This window comes from Octopus sinensis, linkage group LG12, assembly GCF_006345805.1.
Source record: "Octopus sinensis linkage group LG12, ASM634580v1, whole genome shotgun sequence".
NCBI classification, from domain to species: domain Eukaryota; kingdom Metazoa; phylum Mollusca; class Cephalopoda; order Octopoda; family Octopodidae; genus Octopus; species Octopus sinensis.
In genome coordinates, this window is record NC_043008.1 from 50,016,178 (window position 1) to 50,035,369 (window position 19,192).

Sequence of the window (19,192 nt, forward strand, 5' to 3'; positions counted from 1 at the left end):
CCACCCGGAGCCAGCACGGAAGGGATGAATGTGAAGAATAATGAGATTACGAGGATATGTGGAAGTGACAACAAGTTGTTTAGCAAGAGTCGTTTTTGAGTCCAATGTGAGTCCACTCTGCTGAATGTGTGTTAGATAGGGCAAAGACAAAACTTTTACAAGAGGAGAGAAAGCATGGGTCTTGTGGGGGGAAAAAAGGCAAAATATATAATCTACAAACCACAGCAGAAAACTGGAACAAAGACACCCGCAGGAATTGGTAAAGTGTTTGACAAGGCACCCATCCAAAACTACAAAAAAAGTTTAAAAAAAAAAAAAAAAAAAGATATATCAGGCAATGTTCTTCAATATGATAGCAGCAGCAGCTGTTCAAGAATTTGAACCTGGAGATCTCCATTTCCAGCGACTTCGAGGGCCACCTCCCAGTGGTGTCAGGTGTCAACGAAGAGCCCTCGACTACAACAAGACAACCAAATTTTTTTGTTTTTTTCCAAGGTCTGGGGGTCTCCCGCTCCTCACCCCTAGACCATCACCTAATCACCCTTACCCATCTTGTTGCTTAACAGCAATAACAACAACAACAGCAGCAGCAGCAGCAGTAGTAGCAACAACAATAATAATTTCTATTATAGGCACAAGGCCTGAAATTTTAGGGGAGGGGGATAGTCGATTGCCTCGACCCCTGTGTTTCACTGGTACTCAATCTATCGACCCCCTAAAGGGATGAAAGGCGAAGTCAACCTCATCAGAATTTGAACTAAGAATGTGAAGATGGATGAAATATTGCTAAGCATTTCATCCAGCATGCTAACGATTCTGCCAGCTTGCCACCTTAGCAACAATAATAACAAGAATAATTTCTAACATCAGTAAAAACGGTAACAGGTAAAGACCCCTTCGGTCATGAATGACCATGGGATTGCACCTAGAAAGCTTCCCTCCAAGGCACACATTCAGGTAATGATGTTTATGGAAGAGCAGCAGTTGCCCATGCATATCAACCTCCTGTCTCCATGCCACTGATGTTATCCAAGGGAAAGGAAAAGGGGCCAATACAACTTGTCACCAATAATGTTGGTCTGGCGCTTGTTCATGTCCCATTACGCAACTTTTCGGGACATGAACAAGCGCCAGACCACGGGACTCAGTAAGCTAATATGGCGACTGAAGGATACGAACTTAAGCTACAGGCTGGAATGGTCAATTTTGTCGGTGGCCCTCCCATTTGATAGGGGCAGAAGGCAGTGCAACCTTTGTGTCTCCGAACTCTTCCATATTTTGTTTGCCAGAGGCCGGATGGTAAACGGGCTTTTACAGTCGGCTTTTCGATGCCCCCATTGGCGGCGTTACACTTATCTGGCTTTTAAATAGCGTTTATAAATAATACCGGCACCCATAGCCTTGGTAACAAATTCTGAAATAGCCTTTAAGATATCTACGATTAACCACTGCAAGGGGAATTACTCCTGTAAGATAAACGGGGCTTGGTTTTTTCACAACGGGGGTTTCCTTGACAAGGCAGGCTTAGATGAACACACACACACATAAAACATAATATATATATATTTTTTTCTGCCACCCAACAGTTCTCACTGCAGTAGCCACTGACAGCCGAACGTTCAAACGCACACACGTACACAAAAAATGTTTTCTACCCCTACGCCACCACACACATATATAGAACATATACACACACACGTCTCTAAGTAGATTTTTTCTCGCCCCTTATAAACATCCAATATTCCTTAAATAGTCAGAACTTTATTCTCGGTCACAAAGAACATCTATACACCCTCACCCACATGATTGACCGATGCCTGACCCGTTAAATTCTTCAGCCACCGGTTCTCAACATACACTGATAACATTTTCGCCATGGGCTCTTAGGAGCCTAGTTCGATTTGTTTTTGCTCCGCCTCTGTTCTGTTTTTTTTTTGTTTTTTCCAACGGATTTCCTATTTTCTTCCTGAAGAGAAAGACACAATATGGTCCCATTATTCAATCGGATTTTGGTAATTGTGCCTTCGAAACACGTGTAAATGAAATAAAACGATTTCTGTTCAATCTGCGTTCAGCTCCATTTCTTCAATTCACCAATAATATTTTATATATATATATATATATATATATTATGTATGTATATGTATATATATATATATATATATATATATATATATATATATATATATATATATATATTTCTTCATACATTGTTACGAAAATTTAACCTTTTAGGCTACTTTCAAGCCTTCGCCATAACTTGATTTATCTTTCTATCTCTCTCTCTACAAAATTTAACCTTAGGCCAGGCTACCTCAAGCCGTAATCCTATCTCTTCCCATCTCTTCCCATCTCTTCCCATCTTTCAGCCATTGGCGGTGCGCCCCCCCCCCCCCCACCACCAATACCGATGAACACTGTTCTCACCCCCACCACCAATACCGGTGAACACTGTTCCTCACCCCCCACCACCAATACCAGTATACCCTGTCCTCACCATCTACACCGGATACGCCTTACTCATCTACACCGGGTACGCCCTACTCCCTCTCCTCCCCCCACTACCCCTTCTCCTCATATGCTTTCACTGTGAAAAGACAAGCTGCTAGCGCCATAGCTCATCAACTGCCCACCGATCTTATGCTTCCTCCTGACACTGCCTCATTCCGACTATCCTTTAGCACCCTCCCGCCTCTAATATCCTACGTTTTATTTCTTAGGAACCTACACCAACCCTTCCTGCCATCGTTCCTCCTTACCCCAACCTTCCCCACTGTTGCTCCCCTATATACCCGCCTCAACTGGACCCCCCCCCTCCCCAACTCAACTCTCGAATATCTGTATTTTTCCTCTACCTAATAACGTTACTCAGTGACGATAACGAATGTCTTTATTTCTTAGGACCTACACCAACCCTTCCTGCCATCGTTCCTCCTTACCCCAACCTTCCCCACTGGTTGCCCTCCTATATTACCCGCCTCAACTGGACCTCCCCCTCCCCAACTCAACTCTAGAATATTTGTATTTCTTTCCTCTACCTAATTACGTTACTCAGTGATGATAAATGCTGTGACTACAAAGACCCGGGCTGCTTTCTGCAGCAATTCCACATACCCCCTACTCATTCTAAGTACCCCGGATCCCCAAAGTACCCTGGATCCCAAGTACCCCGGACCTCGTTGCCCATGTGCCGCTGACACGTTAAAATGCTCGAACCGATCGTGACGATGCCGGACCCTCCGCCCCTGTGCAGGTGGCACGTAAAAAGCACCCAATCCACTCACGGAGTGGTTGGCGTTAGGAAGGGCATCCAGCCGTAGAAACTCTGCCAGATTCAGACTGGAGCCTGGTGCGGCCCCTGGCTTCCCAGACCCGGTCAAACCGTCCAACCCGTGCTAGCGCGGAAAGCGGACGTGTAAACGATGATGATGATGTGATGATGATGATGATGTATATATATATATATATATATATATATATATATATATATATATATATATATATATATAGTATGTATATGTATGTATATATATATATATATATATATATATATATACAAGTGCATGTATATATGTGTATATATATATAAATATACATATATATGTGTGTGTGTGTGTATGTGTATATATATATATATATATATATATATATATATACATACATACATGTGTGTGGTGGGTGGGTGTATTATATGAAATTATACAAGATATATTTTCAAATATCAAATTTCAGATAACATACATAGAATAAATAAATATAAATGCATGTAATTATAAATAAATGAACACAAAAACAAAATAAGAGTGACCCACCCAGCACTGTTACTCATGTAATAGCCCCCACGATATGAGACTAAGCCAGAAACATTCCAAGCTGTGTATAGGCTCTTGCTTCTATCACAACCAACACATTGTTCATCGGTTTCCTCCAGTTCTTCAGTAGATCCACTAAGTTCCTCAACGGCTGTTCTTAGAACCAGGAGTTCCTAAGAGGAGAAGAGTGATAGCCCCTTGCCAATGTTTCTTCAAACCTTTTGGCATCCAGGATGCTCTGTCAAATGTAATGCTTATTGAGTCTTAGCATTTTGAATTAATCATGCATTATCTTGTAGCTTTGAGACCTCAATAATGTGTTTGCTTAGTTTTAGAGTGACATTGTAGGGTAGGCGTAAGAGGCTGAAACTAGTCAGTTTGAACATAAAACAGCTGGAATATCTGAGCTGGATATGGCTGGTTTAAGCACCAAAGGGTTAAGCTATGTTCTTGAATGCACATGCACAAGTTTAACAAGTAAAACACAAAGTAAAAACACATGTGCACACACCAGGTCTTCAAGATGAAATCCATTTTTTTCTAACTGAAGATGGTAACTTAAATGGATGCATATATACTTTACAAAGGAAGACAGAATTTTCTTACAAGCAAATTCCTGCACACATCCACAGAAATAAGATTAGAAGGAGAATTGATTCTTGCAGGGTTTATTGGTATTAAATTCATGATCTCTAACACCATTCTGTGAGGAAATTTCATTTGCTATCTTCTTAGTTATGACTGTGGTGTTTCAGGCGGCAAGCTGGCAGAACCGTTAGCATGCCAGGCGAAATGCTTAGCAGTATTTCGTATGCTGTTACGTTCTGAGTTCAAATTCCGCCAAGGTCGACTTTGCCTTTCATCCTTTCGGAGTCAATAAATTAAGTACCAGTTACGCACTGGGGTCAATCTAATCGACTTAATCCCTTTGTCTGTCCTTGTTTGTCCCCTCTATGTTTAGCCCCTTGTGGGCAATAAAGAAATAAGGAAACAATAGTTTCCGAGGTCTACTGTTGTTGCTGTTCTTATTGCATTGCTGTTATCTGTTGCCTTCTTCCTCCTCTGCCTGTCCTTACTTCCTAATCTGGAGTAAAAGCCCTCAAGTGGCTTTTACTTCCACATATGTAGCAACTGGGTTTTTTTTACTCTGCACAATCAGCTTCCCTTCCTCTTTGCACCCACAAGGTACAACTCCAGGATAATCTTGTGATTTGGGGAGCTCTGACAAAAACTGCAGTATCTCGCCTGTCCACAGTGTATACATGTTAAGTATGATATATAGATGGCTAGCTGACAGAATCGTTAGCACGCCAGGCGAAATGCATAGTGGTATTTCGTCTGCGTTACGTTGTGAGTTCAAATTCTGCTGAGGTCGACTTTGCCTTTCATCCTTTCGGGGTCGATAAATTAAGTACCAGTTACTCACTGGGGTCGGTGTAATCGACTTAATACCTTTGTCTGTCCTTGTTTGTCCCCTCTGTGTTTAGCCCCTTGTGGGTAATAAAGAAATAGATATATAGATGGCTATAACATATTTTTATGGGTTTGAAAAAATTCCTAAGTAAAATCTACACATTTATAGAAATAATTTTTCAGTTTGTCCCCATTATAAATGACTGAGATGGAAAATAAAACTGGATATAAAATACTTACGGTCATAATGACATAGAGTAATAATGTGACATAGATATTGGTAGCCGGAGGATTCCAGTGCCTGAGGATGGCCTCTTCTTCTAAATCATCAGCTTGTCCTGTGGTCCATGTAATGTTACTGAATAGTTCGTTAATGGCTCGACGAGCAGTCAACTGCAAAACAATCAACTCATTATAAATATATGCTTTTTATTACATTTTCTTTCATTTTTTTAAAATTTTTAGAAGAGTTCTAACCAGATAGAGATGGATTTGACAAGACTGAATTCCAGACCTGATTGCTCTATTCCCTCTTTTTTCTTGTGTGTCTGTGTTTTTTTAAGAAACCTTTATAGTGGAGATGAAATATTCCTTTCCTTTATATCTACTCTATATTCTGATCAGTTTGGTATTTAATCAGCTTTAGGCGTCTTTTTCCTGGACATGTCCAGACTCCAGACTGAATTCAAACTGAAACAAAGCCTTATTTCTGAATTAGGGGGAAAGAGACATACGTATCCAAATACAAGGACCTGGAAACATTGATAACAAAAATAGGGAAGATTGGAAACAAGAACAATCCCTTTAGTAATAAGCATCTTGAGAATGGCAAAAAAAGGTTTCACATAAATATATCAGTAAAATATCAGATAACTGTGGAATTACATTTAGTTTAGAAATAATAGTTTATTGTTGGAAACTAGCCTGGTACTGTGTGTATAATGCACTTGAGAGCTGTGCCAGTGGAGCATAAGCTCCAGGCAGGAACTACAATGCTGGACAGGTCAAAGTATTGAGGTCAGACTACTTTGGATCACCTCATCCCAGAGGTAAAAATGGATTTACATAGGGCCAAGACTCTTACCTAGATAAAAGCAAAGTTTCAGAAGAATAGATGTCAATTCAAAACCAACAAGAGCTGAGAGCAGAAGCCCTTCCCCCAGGGAAATTCTAGATCAGTGGTTCTCAACCAGGGTTCACATGACTCTGGGAGGGGGTGTCCAGATAAGATTTAGTTGTTAAAAATTCTGTACAATAAATCAGTTGTACTTCTACATTACACAAAATACTTTAATTTTTTTTTTATATAAAGTTCCTAATAATATTTAATTATGGGATTCTTTTTTTAACTTTAAATAGGGATCAAGGGTGTCCATAGGTAAAACATGGTTGAGAATCAGTGCCCAAGACACATGGATGAGGGTGTCCCCAGGAGTGGCCCCAAGAGCTCAGAGTAGGGAACAGTAAGAAAAAGTCATCAATGGCCTATGATCCATTGGCAGTGAAGGGCTTAAGTAATTCCATCCAACATTCCAACAAGTCTACCATTTTGCTGCCAAGAATAAACTTATTGGAATTTAGAATTCAAACCAAGAACTTTGCAAAGTCGTATGACATTTTTATTATAAACCATTATATTGATTTCATATTTTGGCACAAGGCCAGCAATTTCGGGGGGAGGGGTTAAACTGGCTACATCAATCCAAGTGCTCAACCATGAAAGGATAAATGGCAAAGCTGACCTTGGTGGGATTTGAACTCAAATCATAAAGGCTGATGGAATGTTGCTTGGCATTTTGCTTGGAATGCTCATGAGTGCCAGCTCATTTGCCTGATAAACCATCAGATTAATGTCTAAAGTAAAGCATGATGTCTTTTTCCTAAAAGTGAACTGTGTAGAAAACTGTGGAGAAGCTCATTGTGTGTGTGTGTGTGTGTGTGTGTGTGTGTGTGTATACATACACACACACACATGTACATGTGTCTATCTGTTTGCCCCACACACCCACCGCCAGTGTTGGTTCGTTTACATCCCCATGGTTTTGGCACTTCAGCAAAAGAGAACGACAGAACGGGTAGCAGACTTAATGAGTACTAGGGATCAATTTGATGGACGAGGACCCTTCAAGGTGGTATTCCAGCATGGCTGCAGTCCAATGATTGAAACAAGTAAACAATATCACCAGAACATGAATGCTACAGCAATTAGAACTCCCGTATTTCTCAGGGGATGGTCTTTGGGATCAGCCAGTACCAAATTCTTGGCATTAACAGCTTTTGATGCCACCCCCATTCCACTTTACCAAGAATCCATTATCAAAACTCATCAGGTGAAACCTTTTTTGTTTTTTGTTTTTTTTTTGCTGTTATTCTATACAAAATAAATAGAGTGAAATATTGTAATTGATAGGTGATAACTACGTCAACTGACAGGAATAACCAAAGAACCACAATGAATTCTTAAAGCAGAAGACATTTGTGCATGAAAATGAAATACAATATTGCTCATTAGGAATATGGAAATATTCTGAAATCTGAATTATTGAAATCTAATGCTAACAACCTATTTAGAACTTGTATTTATATATATTTGCTGATATATAATATATATATACACACACACACACACATACATCTATATCTGGTGAAATACATATAAACAAACCAGCCAACAGTAAACATCCTAAGGCAGTATACATACATGCACCCATTATGGGTGTGTGTGTATGTTTATACATAGTTAAAGTGACGTATATATAAGGTTAAATATATAGATATACATACATGTACAGACACACTCAAACACAGGATGGTGATGATGATGATATATATAAAAAATGTAAACTAAATGTGTTTGTGTGTTTTGTCCCACACAGCTATATATATAGCAGACACTGGAGCTCAGTGCATGTCAAAGGATGCTCATGGGACCCAAACCCACAGCTAATAAATAAACTACATGTTTATCAATTATATTGTATATGATATTCATAAACACATTTACATATTATATATATACAGGGTGTCCCAAAAAAATGTATACACACCTTAAATAATTGTAAATTTGTTATTCTTTGTAAGCCTAGTACTTATTCTATCGTTCTCTTTTGCCGAACCACTATGTGTATACATTTTTTGGGACACCCTGTATAAGTGAAGTTGAACGCAGATGCTATTCAAATTTTCGACATATGTTTCGAAGACAACATTGGTATTATTCCAAAGGAATAAACGGTGTAAAATGCTATCTTCTCATCAGGAAAGAAAGGGAACCCATCTCAACAACAAGACATTACAACAATTTTCGATGACTGCATAAATGATAAACAGAACGCTATTAAGTATTTAAAAAAAACGTTAGTAGATTCGACGTCAAAGGCAGACACTAGCAAGAGAAGGGGTAAAGAAATAATAAGTAGAGAACAAATAAAGAGGGATATATTGGTTGAAAAATATATATATGCACACAAACACCCACAGTCACGTGTGTGTGTGTGTGCAAGTGTAGAGAAAGAAACCAGAAAAAGAGAAAGACCAAGGAAGACACAGGAGACTAATCTTGAGGGGCTGGATCTGATCAAGGAGATGACAAGTGACAAAGTGTTCTGCTGGAGAAGACTCACCCAACACATGAGGAAATGGAAAAACAGGCATAAAATGATGATGAATATAGATGTACACACACACACAGAGATTCTTACAAATGAATTAATTAAGCACTAAATAGCTTTTTATTTTTTGGCCTATATTTGGTATGACTTAAACTAAACCGTTTTTTCACAGCAGATCCATCACAAGACTGGGACAACTGTAAACAAATGTCATTTTCTTTTTTTCTGTTGACAAAAATAAAAATAAAAAAGGATCTACCTGACTGGTTTCACATCTCATTTGATTTTCATCAGAGATAAAATATATGATCTGCCCAAGGAGAGAAATACAGGTATCCCTCAACTTACATCAGTAATTAGTTCTGAGATATGCAGCTTCACTTAAAAAATCATAAAAAAAGGAAGACCATTTGACCCTTTAACATTCAGATTTCTCTATCAAATATAATCCTCATATATTCACATTGTTTTGAATTAGTCTCACATTACCTTGTTGCTCTGAGATTTTGATGATGTGATTGTTTACTTTTAGAATAACATTGTAGGGTAGGTATAAGAGGCCAGAATTTAGCTAATTTCTACATAAAACAGGTAGAATATTCTGGTTGGATATGGCCAGTTTAAATGCTGGAGGGTTGAGAAATTTATTACCTCTTATCTGTTTGAATAAATGGTTTGTACATATTTTCACATGTATTATTTTTTTTTTTTTCTACTTCAGGATTGGGTTTTATGCTTTTTTAATCTTTATGCTTTTAAATATGTTCACCGAGATCAATGTAAAGTTAGATAAATCAACTGAAGGTCAGGGCTATTTTTCTAATTAATTTCTTTAAAAAAAAGATGTCAACTCGAAACAACATACATTGAGGCATACTTGTATAATTAACAGCTATGTACAATCACTAAATGAAATGGGTGGGTCAAATGATATTTGAAGAGAATCAAATTAGATATGAAACCAGTCGAGAAGACTTTTTTTAAAATTCTGATTACAGAAACAAATAAAAAGACATTCATTTTTTTTCTCATTTGCCAGGTGTGGAACAAGGAGCAGTGACCATTGGCCATCATCACTCATCGAAAACAGGTGAAAATGATGCTATTAATTTTTTTATTTAAACTACTTCAAGTCAACACATTCATGAATGACATGAGCAGAGAGGGAGGTTTCAGAGGGAAGTCATTCTGAAAAGGAAGGACTGGGATGGTGCTTAGTGCAGATACAAAGGGGCTGGACACAACAGGGGTGAAAAGAGGAGAAGAAGGAAAAGTAACTTGGGTGTCTTCTGTCAGAAAAGGGTTTATCATATATTATATTAAAGATATACAAAAATATATACATATATATACATACCTGTCCAGCAAAATATTGTCCAAGACCAGGTGGGAATGTTAATGTAGATATTAAAATAGCTATTATTCCAGGATAAATAAATCGACTGAAATGATAAAACAGATCAAATATTATTATTATTATTATTTATTATTATTATTATTGAGTGAGAGAGCAGTGCATGCCATCAAAGTGACATATACGAAGCCCAGTATACCCATCATGACTACCCATCTGATAAGGGTACACTAGGCACATGCATCACAACCATATGTGCGCGACATGGTGATCTCATATCAAGATAAACAGCACATGACCTTGCAGGTGGGGCCCAGTTAGAATTTTCTTCAGGTCGAGTAACCCTTCCTGCTCAAAAGGTCCCTGAATAAGAGTTGTTTAAGGATGTTGAAAGAACCACACATGTTTCCAGAGGTGAATTATTCAAACAACAAAGAATCCCTCTCAACACATGGCTATGATGCTCCCCCACTACTTCTGCTCGTGATCAGAGATGCACATATCGTCAGCCACTAAGGGACATGCTCAACTGGTTAAGGTCAAACAACTGACAAGCAAATCTGTGGTATTGAGCAGAATATTTACTGTAGCCCATCTTCTATACCAAGACAAAACAATGTACATGATAACACTTCCAATCAGTTAAGATCAGAAGCCATGAGAGCCACTGCCTGGTACTGCATCAGGGCATTTACTGCCTGGTACTGCATTATTATTATTATTATTACTATTACTATTATTATTATTATTATTATTAAGGTAGCAAGCTGGCAGGATTGCCAGCATGCTGGGGGGAAATGCTCAGCGGCATTTCATCCATCCTTATGCTCTGAGTTCAAATTCTGCCAGGGCCAACTTTGCCTTTCATCCTTTCAGGGTCAATAAATGAAGTACCAGTGAATCACTGGGGATCAATGTAATCGACTAGTCCCTTCCCCACAAATTTCAGGCTTTGTGCCTTTAGTAGTAAGGATTATTATTATTACTATTATTGTTGTTGTTGTCTCTTTACAGTCTGAGTTCAAAACCCTTTGAGGTCAAATTTGACTTCCACCCCTCTGGGTCTTCCATCAAGCTATACCAAAATATTACCCTACTTGGAGACAGGTAGGGGTTGGTAACAGGAGGAACATCCCATCACAGAAAATCTGCCTCAACAAATTCTTTCCAATCCATGTAACCATGGGAAAGTGGACATTTAAATGATGACGATATCACGTATTCATATATACTAATCAATCTTGTCTAATCAATGTTTAATTCTAAAACATTGAAATGCATTTTATTGTTTCAGAAGCAAGAATTACTTCCCTTGATCTAAGATAAAACATATTTTAAAAACAAACAATAAATTTCATGTCGGACTGTTGAACACACAAGGAAAAGTTTCTTAGAAAAAAAGAGATTATGCTTACTTTTTCTGTAGAAAAGCAGACATCCTTTTGTGTCTTCTGGTGAAGAGAATTATTTTTCTATGAAGTAAAATGAAGAGAGACCCACCTAAGCCACATGCTACACTGAAATAGAAAAAAAAAAGGGATTATACATCAGGCCAAAACAGAGATTATCAAAGCAAGATTATTCAACCTGCTAGAAATAATAAGCAAAATCTACCTCAAATCAAGTCCTACAGTGTTTAAGAAGTCAAACCACATTGATTAATGTAATCGTTAAGCTTTTGTTTCTAACTTACCTGAATTCTCATCTAAACACATGGCTGGCTGCAAGTACTTGGCTGCAAGTACTTGCCATTGAAAAGACCTCAAAAGGCTAAAATGCATCTGGTGTTCTTGCTGGATACTGCTGTGATGAGTTTTCATCTTTTTCCCTGATACTTATTACGTTTTCTACATTGTAAGTCCATGAGATTTGTTATCTAAGGACAAATGCCATACTAACTGGCCAGTCAACTGTGTACATGCATTATGTATGATACATAGATTGCTATTTTAATCTAATGTTACCTTAATTGCTTATCCTGGGTCATAAGATTACATTTAATTTTCATTTTTTAAAAATTAATATTTAAATTAGGAGACAAAAAATAAAAAGTCCCTCACCTCCCACTGCTTCCCTTGGTCCTCAAAACCCACATAAAATTTTCCACTCCCCACTTTGAGGAGCACTGATGTAAAAGGTCCCTTGTTGGATCAAACTTTGCGATGTAGAAGCTGCTACTGTTTAGCCCAGGGTCACAACCCTAACCAAGAAAACTTATGACCAAAGACTTTCCAATTGTGATCATCCCATCTTTCATTCAAACATAATGTATCTAGGACTATCCTACCCAATATATCTTTTTTTTTTTTTTTGGTCCACAGCCCCAGGTCAATCTGGCCTATGACCTAAGACTTGCCAACCATGGCCATAACAATCTAATAGATTATATCTGAGATTATTTGCAGTCCTTTCATTTAAAAAAAAAAAAACAGTAACAATTAAGGAAAATTTGTCTGCTATTTCTAGTGAATTAAGGATCTATGGACAGGCTCCTTCATTAGCTTGACTGCACAATAATTTACAAGAACATGTGATGGTCACTAGATCCATGTCATTGTATTCAAACAATTCATAAACATAAACAACATGCAATAATATATATATATACATATACACACACATATATATACATATACACATATATATATGTGTGTATATATGATTTATTTTGACAAGTTGTTTCCAAACTGTATTGTAAACAGAGAGCAGTGAATTAACGGAATCATCACAAGCATCAGACAGAATGTCTTGTGGTGTTTATTGAAGCTCTACACTCAGAGTTCAAATCTGCCAAGGTCAACTTTGCCTTCCATCATTTTGGAAATAAAACAATTAAGTATCATTTAAGAACTGGACTGAATTCTTCCTCCCTTTCTCTCTTTCACTCTCTCTCTCCATCTCACTCTCCCATAATTGGCCATCACCAACAAGATGTGTCTTAGAAAATTACTATTTTTAAGTCTCACAACAAGAGATATTCAGCAACAGTACTCTGTAGTAAAGATTGTTTGCCAACATAACATGGCAGTCCTGGTTTAGGATGAATGTTGCTGTAATTTAGCCCCAGGAAACATCGTCTCCAGCTGGCTATACAACACAATCTGTGTCCTTATATTTTCAAACAAGGGAATCTAGCACCCCCACTCAGCTCAAAACAATATCTGTGTACTGCAATTTCCAGGTTATTTCCCTTCATCAGCACAGAATAACTGTTTGAAAATGTAAGGACTCGGATCGTGTTGTATAACCAGCTGGAGACGATGTCTCCTGGGGCTAAATTACAGCAACATTCATCCTAAACCAGGACTGCTATGTTATGTTGGCAACCAATCATTACTACAAGATGTGTCTTGTAAGAAATATTTCTAATTTCTCCAATGAAAATTGCATGAGGAGCCCACAGTGCCAGTCAACAGAGTCACCAGGGGTCATTTGTTGTTCAGATGGTGCAACAAAGGAATTGTAAACCAAACTGCAACCACTGTTCAATGATGATGAAGAGTTGAAAATCTTGTTCAAGGTAAGAACTAAAGATCAAATGTGGAAAGAAACAGAAGTATGCCTTATCCAAATCTGACCAATCTGATTCCTATATCGTTAATGAGGGTATAGTTTTTTTGACCCCCAAGTCAACATGCATTCAATAGATATAAGATCAAAGACACTCCAGCTTTGACCAACCCATCTATTTTTAGGCTCAGTACATCTACAACTTATAATGAAAAATTTGTTAAATATATAAATATATAAACATATTCAATACTAATGGGTGGATTTCATTTATATCCCTTTAAAATGAGGAATTTGTATCATAAAACTTGGGGCACTTTCTAGAAGGTTGGTATCAAAAGGATTAAGAAAAATTTAGCTGCTATTTCTAACAGCACAAGCAATGTTTATGATGTTTCTCATTGGCTTCTGTAATTCTTTTCCCTGCTGTTTCATGTAAATTATCAAGTTTTAATTGCTTTGAAATAAGAAGATAATGAATAATGATGAATAATGACACCAGTGCAAAGCAATACCACTGAAATTAATCTGTATGTGTGTGTGTGTGTGTGGGTACAGATATATATATACAAACATATACATACACACACACATATATATATATACACAAATACTCATACACATATGTACATACATATATATATATATATATATATATATATAATATATATATATATATATATATATATATATATATATATATATATATATACATACACATCCATATATATACATACATACATATATATATATATACATACACATCCAAATATATACATACATACATATATATATATACATACACATCCAAATATATACATACACATCCAAATATATACATACACATATACACACACACACACACACATATATATATACACATACTCATACACACATATATACATACATATATATATACACACATACACATCCGTATATATACATACACATATACATACATATACATACACACACACATATATATATAAATACACACATATATCTATATGTACATACACGTATACACATACACATATATACATACACACACATATACATATGCACATACACACATACATACATACATGTATATGCACACACACACACACACACACACACACACATTTCTGTATGTGCACATCTATGTACAGCTGATTGCGCATATTTCTGTGCGTATATATATCTGTAGCTGTATATTTGTGCATAATAAGATAACACAAGTATGTGTGTACGTATAACCAGTTGCATGAAACGCAAGCATCCTATATTTAGTAGTAAACCTATACTCTGAGCTGGATTTATAGATTACTGCTCCTACTTAAAAACGCTGTAATGTACCTACTTAACAAAGCCAGTAATTACAGCACAAAGTGGATTATAATTAAATGGATAAGTATAAAACGAAGTTACTAAGTTTTTATGAAAGAATAACCAGTGCCACTGTCGTCATCGTCATCATCTGGTTGGGCAACTTTTTGGGGGTAAAAGCAAATACAGGAGGATCAGTTAATTAGGATTTTATTCAACATGTTCCTCTCTCAGATCCTCACACTTGTTGCAGTGGTCCTTCAGTTTTTCTAAGGCCTGTAAAAGAACTCAGAAGGTTGAGCCTCCAACCAGGCCTTTCGTGATACCCTTAAAGCCAGGAACTTTTCAGCAACCCCTTGTATATATGTATGTGTGTATCTAGTGTGTGTGTGTGTTTGTCGTCTAGTTCACTGCTTGACAACTGGTGTTGGTTTGTTTACATCCACATAACTTAGTGCTTCAGCAAAAGCACTAATGGAGTAAGTACTAAGCTTATAAAAAGTAAAAAGTACTGGGATCGATTTGTTAGGCTAAACCTGTAAAGATGGAGCCCTAGCATGGCCACAGTCCAAATAAAGGACAAAAGATATTAGCAGGTTTTTTTTTGGGGGGGGGGGGGGTCTTGAATGAACCGAACACATAAAGAGGGACCACCTAGTCTAGTTTCAAGGAGTTGTATGACACAGAGTTACAGACAACATACAAAATTCATAGAAGAGAGTGTTTGTGTGACAGTTTTACTAGAAATACCAGCCAAATCTCTTTCAGCTCACACCATACCACTTTAAAAAGAGAAGGTAACGTTGGACAGTGTAGTCTTTGGTATACAAAAATTCATAGCAGTCTGGTTCCTGAAAAATGGTCACAGGTGAAATTCCTGTGAGCATATATATCTGCTCAGACAGAGTGAATGTGGAGCTATAGATCACAACCCACCATAATAACAACCTGCTAGAAATAGCAGCCAAATCTCTCTCAAATCACACAACATTCTTCGAAATAGGAAGATTACGTTAATTAGTGTAGTGCTAGAGAGAGAAGGGAGGGAGAAATACACACACACACACACACACACCATCATGGATGGCTGGCTGGCTGGATGGATGGATGGATATAAGAATACAGTCGTATTTACCCAATTCCTGCAAAAATGATCAATTCAAGAGCATCAAATGGCACTTCTGTTCTTAAAGTTGTCTTAAATAAAGCTGTTATGGTTTCTGCAACAAGAAAATATTTCAAACGAATGACAGAATATTGAAAATAACAGAAAAAAAATATTGGGATTCATCCAGTTTCCACCTACTGAATTCACATACCAGTTCAGAGCTATAACAGAAGGACACTTGCCCAATCAAGTTATAACAGACAAAGAAGTCATAGACCAGCTGCCTACCACTTCCCATGGAGAATTAGATAGGAAGAGATCTCCACCTCAGCATGATCACAAGACCTGTCATGAACCAGTTCTTGGACCATGGCCATATATATATATTAGGTCTGCCGCTACTGTCCACAACCAAGTCTTGACAAGTCTGTTTCTTCGCCTGCACCCATTCCTCCACACCCACCCCATTTCAAAGAAGAGTATGTGAACGTTCTTGAAGAGGTTGGCTTTTTTGACGTTCATGCTCAGCATCATTTTAATATCCACTTTTCCATGCTGGCATGAGTCGGACAGAACCTGCTGAAGCATATTTTTCTACAGCTGGATGCTCTTCCTGTCACCAACCCTCATTTGTTTCCAAGTAAGGTAATATTTCCCCATGACCAGAATTGTCTTTCACAGAAGGCGAGAAATGAAACCACATCACTTCTAGGATGGTGATGCTCATTTACAATCATCAGGTGATATCAAAACAAGGGCACACACAAACGCATACATATATATATACATATGAGAAGCTTCTTTCAGTTTCCCTCAGCCAAATCCATTCACAAGACTTTGGTTGGCCCAGGGCTATAGTAGAATATATTTACCCCAAGATACCACACACTGAGACTGAACTCAAAACCACATGGTTGGAGAAACAAGCTTCTTGACCTCGCGGCCATGCCTGTGCACAAAAATGGCAACCTGCCCAAGAGACCACTCTCATGAAAATAATTATTAATCCCTTTAATTCTCTGTGGTCCTTTATAGTGTTCCCCCTACCTTCCCCAAGGAAAGTTATGGGAAGAAATAGCTGATGAAAAAATAAAGAAGTGTTTAGTTGAGAAACTTACCTTCGTCTTTAAACCAAAATGCCAATAACCTAAAAATAAGTGCCCCACACACAGCAGAGAAAAACCCTCTCCAGTAGTTTCTGACAGCAAAAAATGTGGCTGTTACTTCAATACTGAACAATACCCCTGGTCAGAAGAATTAAGAAAGAAAGAAAAAACAATCAATGTTGTTAAATGAGGTCTCAGATGAAAACAATAGGGAGTTTTTACTGATCAAAATAAGCTTTTGAAAAGTTCTTCACAGTTCACAACACATCTATTGAGAAGTATAACAACAAACAAAGGACCATTCTCCACAACAGGGGTTTTCCTCAACAACCATCAACATCATCATCATCATCTGCCTAGTTTTTATGTCTGCTTTTATCCATGCTGGCATGGGTTGAGTGAGACTTATTGAAGCAGTATTCTACAGTTAGATGCTCCTCTTACTGCTAACCTTTACCTATAATGCAAGTAAGGGGTGTTTTTTTTTCACACATGTTGAAACTGCTGAGTTATTTAGACATATTGGTATTGTTTTTACAAGGGACCAACAGAATTCCATTAACCACATGGTATCAATGCATAGTCAGGTGAAAATAAACAGGGGCAGGCAAAGATACCTAATGTTCATTATTTACATTTTACAGATATTTGTCCTCATCTTCTTTGTTATTAACAAATATCTGTTTAATGTAAATAATGTACATAATTCCTCATCTCTTAAATATAGAACGATACTTAATGTTATTTGTTACAGCCCTTTATGGTCTGACAATAACACCAGTGACTACACAAGTGTCAAGGCATATAAACCCTAAGGCAGCAGTCCCCAACCATTTTGGCGCCATGGACCAATTCCATGCAAGGCAATTTTTCCACAGACTGGGGTATTACGCACATAACAAAACACAATAAAGTGCATAATATATTAATTTAATTATGGCGTTAGGAAGGGCATCCAGCCGTAGAAACACTGCCAGATCTGACTGGGCCTGATGAAGCCTTCCGGCTTCACAGACCCCAGTTGAACCGTCCAACCCATGCTAGCATGGAAAACGGATGCTAAACGATGATGATGATGATGATGATGATGATTACATATATAATACATATGTATTACTTCTATAACAGAGATATGGTGCTAAAACACTCTGCAGACTGTGATATTGAATGAAAAAAAATATAATTAAGAGATTTATTCTTTCTGTGCAGTTAAGTACCAGATGATCCACAGCCTGGTACTGGTTTCTGGCCCAGGAGTTGTGGGCCCTTGCCATAAGACATGGGTGGCATGGAAAGGGGAGACTAGCATGCAGGGGCGTGGTCAATCTTCCTCGTGAAATCTTAACCAAGGCTTGTGAATACATGTACAGATGTGTGGCTAGACTTGACCAATAGAGATCTTAACATACACAAGTAACTGCCTAAACAAACAAAAACAACACCACTATGCAGCCACTGGACATGCTAAAAATAACAGTTAAACTCTTTAAACTCATACTTTACTACTTTGAAAGAAGGAGTAGATTTAGATAACCAAAAGAAGGGTCAGTCGTGGTTGGAATACTGTTGACCATAGGTCCACTAGGTCAAGGATGACCAAGGTTTAATTATAACAAAGTACTCACCTCCAATTGGTGCAGCAAATGTGCAAGCAACACCAACAGCGCATGCTGCAGCTAACATCTCAGAGCGGCGGGATTCATTCTGAAATGAGAAAACATTACTATTGTCATCATCATCATCATCATTATTACATTTCTTTTAATCTCAGGTTTTGTTGGAACTCCTGGAGTCTTGAATGTATAGCAGGCTTACTGCCTGCACCCTGTGGTACCATGCTATCCATTCTTTTCACCTATCTAATACTCTCTTGATTATTCTGTCCGTGCCAAGGAGGCAAACCTTTTGTAACAGTTCTACTGGAAACTCTATTCCAATTTCCTTTATATCCCCCTTGATGCTTTCTAATG

General features: G+C 37.7%; 1 protein-coding gene across 12 annotated transcripts in view; it reads right to left on the reverse strand.

Moving 5' to 3' along the window:
* The window catches only part of LOC115217838 (chloride channel protein 2), a 211,421-nt gene that overhangs the window by 53,689 nt on the left and 138,540 nt on the right, over positions 1–19,192 (reverse strand). For all 12 annotated transcript variants that reach the window (XM_036507945.1, XM_036507951.1, XM_036507949.1 and 9 more), the window contains 7 exons: positions 18,848–18,926; positions 17,235–17,360; positions 16,144–16,228; positions 11,606–11,707; positions 10,194–10,278; positions 5,466–5,618; positions 221–290 (listed from right to left, as the gene is read on the reverse strand). In XM_036507945.1, the coding sequence (XP_036363838.1) occupies positions 221–290; positions 5,466–5,618; positions 10,194–10,278; positions 11,606–11,707; positions 16,144–16,228; positions 17,235–17,360; positions 18,848–18,926 (700 nt within the window). The remainder of the gene's footprint in view (positions 1–220; positions 291–5,465; positions 5,619–10,193; positions 10,279–11,605; positions 11,708–16,143; positions 16,229–17,234; positions 17,361–18,847; positions 18,927–19,192) is intronic.